The sequence below is a fragment of the Sinocyclocheilus grahami genome, unplaced genomic scaffold, assembly GCF_001515645.1.
Source record: "Sinocyclocheilus grahami isolate Dianchi unplaced genomic scaffold, SAMN03320097.WGS_v1.1 scaffold880.1, whole genome shotgun sequence".
NCBI lineage: Eukaryota > Metazoa > Chordata > Actinopteri > Cypriniformes > Cyprinidae > Sinocyclocheilus > Sinocyclocheilus grahami.
The window spans coordinates 67,632-72,427 of NW_015506059.1; the positions used below are offsets into that span (position 1 = coordinate 67,632).

The 4,796-nt window shown below is 33.4% G+C and overlaps 1 protein-coding gene across 3 annotated transcripts in view; it reads right to left on the reverse strand.

Annotated features, from left to right (window-relative positions):
- LOC107563593 (E3 ubiquitin-protein ligase synoviolin-like) overlaps positions 1 to 3,469 on the reverse strand; it is a 7,686-nt gene extending 4,217 nt beyond the window's left edge. The window contains exons 1-9 of one of the 3 annotated variants that reach the window (XM_016248486.1): positions 3,249 to 3,469; positions 2,633 to 2,770; positions 2,464 to 2,556; positions 2,223 to 2,375; positions 1,413 to 1,461; positions 1,059 to 1,162; positions 713 to 839; positions 531 to 630; positions 361 to 426 (exon numbers count right to left, since the gene is read on the reverse strand). In XM_016248486.1, coding sequence (XP_016103972.1) covers positions 361 to 426; positions 531 to 630; positions 713 to 839; positions 1,059 to 1,162; positions 1,413 to 1,461; positions 2,223 to 2,375; positions 2,464 to 2,556; positions 2,633 to 2,764 — 824 coding nt within the window. In that variant the 5' untranslated portion in view covers positions 2,765 to 2,770; positions 3,249 to 3,469. Of the gene's footprint in view, positions 1 to 360; positions 427 to 530; positions 631 to 712; positions 840 to 1,058; positions 1,163 to 1,412; positions 1,462 to 2,222; positions 2,376 to 2,463; positions 2,557 to 2,632; positions 2,777 to 3,238 lie in introns of all 3 variants that reach the window. The other 2 variants (XM_016248484.1, XM_016248485.1) reach the window with 2 other exon arrangements.
- Positions 3,470 to 4,796: the final 1,327 nt, after the last annotated feature.

A 4,796-nucleotide genomic window follows, 5' to 3' on the forward strand; every position in this document is an offset into this window, starting at 1 on the left:
CATATACATATACACACACACACACAAAGAAGAAATTAATACTAAAAATGTTACACCAAACTGTTAATAAAAATAAGAAAAATGACAAAATAATTCAAACAATAACACTTGCACATTATAAGACATTTCAGATTATTTCAGATACTCAGTAAATACAATTTTCATAATTAAACTGTAAAAACAAATTAATAAATTCAAAACACAAATAAATACTAACTGAAAATTAAACAATTACAAAAAAAAATACTACACTGCACTATTTTAATACAAATAAACTAAATAAATAAAAGAAAGAAAACTAACAGTAATTCAAACTATAACACTAAAAGATATTTCAAATTACTCCAGAGAGATACTCACAGAGTATTCATATTACGAATGGCTCGTCGAGACATGATGGCGTCTGTTACTGCCTTCTTGAATTGCCTGAAAAGACAAACATTTTGCACACGACAAAAGATTAATACAAACTGTTCTAACTGTTGACCAAACATACCAGCATAGCTGGAATCTGATGATTTATCACTCACCGCATTGCGAGATACATGGGTCGAATGGCAAACAGAGGGAAGGTGTGCACTTTTATCATTATGGTCATGAACGCCATATACAAAAGCACCTTGATGAAACCTGAAGGATAAATGTAACATCAGTCAATCTGTGAATGGGCTATTTGGAAACATATCCCATGCTATAGTTCTCCAGGATGTACCTGTAAAGAGCTCTGTGTAGAGCATGTAGACGGCCTTATTGTCCCACGGATTCTCACTCTGCAGATCAATTGTATGCAAGGTGTACTTGACGAAGGTGGTGAGGACCATAGTCATCAGAATCGCATACTGAAAGACAAGCAGAAAGCGTTTACGTTTAAGCCATTGTTATTTTAAATCTCTAGTAGTATAAAATATATTCAACTGCTAAGATGACAAGCAACAAGTTATGGGACACCACATGAGAAGGTTTAGGGTCAGTGGGCTTTTCATTAGTATTATTCATGAAATTTAGTTCTGCAGGATCTCCTTCAAACTAAAACCTTCAAGAATTAAACTGAGGCTCACCTCAAATCCAAAAACCAGCTGCACTGACGCTCCTCTTGTTATAATGCTGTGACACGAATGATTGACAAACAGAAAGTCTAACACTGCCAGCAACACCATTAGAGCTGCAGCAGAGAGACAAGAACATCAGTGACACGCTCATGAAATGATGCAATACCACCACAACAACAACAGTGAGTCCGAATAAGGCGGTCTAAAGTCAAATGCCTTCAAATTCAAGATACAGGTGCAGCTCAATAATTTGCATGTCCGGAAAAATGAGTTAGCAAAGTAGTTTCATATATAAAAGGGAAGTAAGAGATATTTGTAGCTACAGAACACAGGCCACAGCAAATCCAGTCATGAATTACTCACAGAGAACTCTGAAGTGAAAGACCCATGAGATATTTGGACTCCTTTCCATCTAAAAATAATGAAAGCCTTTTGTTTAAAAGCAAAAATAATATGTAATAAATAAAAAAATATATATATATATTTTCAGATTAGATGTAACCTCTCAATGCTCACATCTAAAAATTAAATATGAAAACATATTAAAACAATAAATAAAATATAATGATACATATTTTTAAATTAGATGTAACATCTTAATGTTCACATTTAACAGCAACATATGAAAACACTGTTCTAATGATAATTTAATTTAATAATTTGATAATAAAATAAAATAAATAGAAAATGTAATACATATTTTTTTTAATTAGGTGCAACCTCCCAATGTTCATATATAACAATAAAAAATGAAAACATAATATTTAAAAAAAAATTATTAATAAAACAAATATAAACCGCAATAAATAATAATATTTTTTCCAAATGATATGCAACCTCTCAATGTTCACATCTAACAATAAATAAAATACAATTTATAAATAAAATACAAATAAACTGTAGTAAAAAATATTTTTGTAAACTCTCAATGTTCACATCTAACAATAAAATTACATTATATTCCAAAACAATAAAATAAATCATATATATATATATATATATATAAATAAAATACAAATAAACTATAATAAAAAATATTTTTGTAAACTCTCAATGTTCACATCTTACAATAAAATATGAAAACATTATATTCCAAAACAATAAATGACATCTTTATAATAAAATTAATATAAAACAATAGTGATTTTTTTTTTTAACAAACTGTTCACTCACAAAGTCCACTCTGTCTTCAGCCAGCCAGTGGAAACACTTGAGGAAAAGCAGCAAAGTGAAAAGGGCCACGAAGCGCGGAGAGAAATCATCCCTGAAGACCGTAAAGGCTAGACAGGTCTCGGTCACCGCGTACCAGGAGCGTTCAATCAGGTGCTGCAAACACAAACAATGTACAAATAAGAATGACAAAAAGAAAAACTAATCTCTTGCCCTTGCACACTTTGCAAATTTAGACACGAACCTCCATTTCAGCAGCTCTCAGTTGCCCGAAAAAGACCTTCCGCATTAATTTCCCCAAAAGGAAAACCAAAACGAAAGCCTGAATGTATAAAACCTGCCAAAGAAACAGTAGTCAAATCACAGCGTTTACAGTGCCTTTCCATAAAGATCTGACACCGACAACAACTTACTGCCATGCTGGGACTGCTTTTAGTGAGGTACACCACAGTGGGGTAGAACTGGTGCTTGAGGAAGTAGGCATGAGCAACCACTGCGCCAGTCAGCACCAAACTAGTGCCTGTGGCAAGAGCGGCTCGCACCATCTTGCACTACAGAGGAGAGAGAAGAAAGAAATCAGAATGGACTGAGATGAGGGCAAAGACTGCTTATACAGTAATCAGCATTGCAGCACCATTCAGATGCAGAAACAAGGAATGCTAGTCTGGAAAAAAGACCTTTCCAGTACACTAAAGTGAAAGTAAGGGCCCAAATTACAGTAAGTATACACATTAAGCACCAAGACCTATACTACATATTCTAAGAGCACAAATGAGTTAAACTAAGCTTTATTTAAATTACATAGTATTATGTTTGTATATTAAATGCTTGGCTACAGACTGTTTGAAAGCAGCACCAGTTAGCTGAACGGTTATAGGAAGGCTATGAAAGACAGCTATAATTAATCTACGATAACTCGGAGATAATAAACACTAACTAAATCCGCCACAGCATGTTTTAATACCCCGCGCATATGCTGCTATGCATCAAGTCTGGCCGACTACCATTAGCTAAAGCCGTGTGTCTCACCTTCAGCCGCAGGAATCCGCTGTTTCTGCTTTAGAGAGGTGGCCTGTGTTGAGTCGTGCTTCTTATAACCGCGTCTTGTGTCTATCCGTCCATCTAAAGCTATCGTGTCGCCTCCAAGCTCTTGTTGACGGTTACGTGTTTATTTTTCGCTTGCTCTGGAGAAAGGCCACCTCACTTCCGGTGAGCGGTCAATCCTGCCAGTGGAGCGCAGACAGCGCAGCGGCGTTGAGCAGAGTTTTGCTTTCAAAATAAAAGCTTACGAAACTTTCATCGATCCAGCGAGACAGGTTCTTTCGATTCAGAGAAGCGTTTTTTAAATGGGCTTTTAATGCACACAGCCAGGGACATTACGAGAAACAAACAAAAAAAATAAGTGGGTGAAAATAAAATGAAGTATTAATTTATTACAAAACTAACATTTTACGGCTTTCTAATTTTTTTTTACTTAATATAACTTTTTATTTTTGGTATTGTTGAATTTTTGCCTTTAAAAAAAAAAAAGGCTCAAATTTACATGAATTTATCTAGAGCTGTCAAATGATTAATCGCGATTAATCGCTTCCAAAATAAAAGTTTTTGTTCACATAATATATGTGTACTGTGTAGACCTATATTTATTATGTATATATAAATACACACACACACATGCATGTATATATTTAAGAAAATGTTTTTGTTTATATATGAATGTGTGTGTGTTTTTATAATATGTACGTGTTTGTGTATCTATATATACTTAATAAATATACACACATGCATGTATATATTTAAGAAAAATATGTTTTGTTTATATATGAATATGTATATATTTTTATAATATGTACGTGTTTGTGTATCTATATATACTTAATAAATATACACACATTAGCAAAAACTTTTAATTTGGATGCGATTAATCGCAAGACATGACATAAGTGGAAAAAACTAATAAAGATTCAGAAAATACAGTTGAAAGCTGGGCATGATGTAATCTTTAATAAATGAATAAAAGTCTGTCCAAAAACAACCCAAATAAGGACAACTCCAAAATAAATTGTGTTATACAAAAAATATCAATATCACAATATAGATAAGACCGATAACTTCAAGAAATAATCATTTTAGAGACACTGTCCGAGTGCTATTGCTTGCTCAATCAATATAATTGTTTTGTTTTTTCATTGTGTGTTTTATTTTTCTGATTGAAAAGTAAATACATTAATAAAACGACCCAGTCCATCCGGGCGTTATTGGGTTTATAATACCTAGTTGTTGTGGATAAACTGTAACGCTCCCCAAATTCACACTGGTGATGTCTAAAGGTTTCAACTTCTGTATTTAGAAAGCATTTTGGTCTGATTGCTCTATGACTGTGAACAAGCACAGGGATACAGCAGGCAGATTCTATTCTATCCTAAAATAATGACTTTAATGTGGTCTAAACTCCTGTTTTATATCCTAGAAAGCATATCGTTTTGATGTGAACAGCAACATTTTCTACCACCTTGGTGTAAAAATGTACAAAACTATTCACAGGTAAGGTTTTTTTTTTGACAGGAACTGGTACTA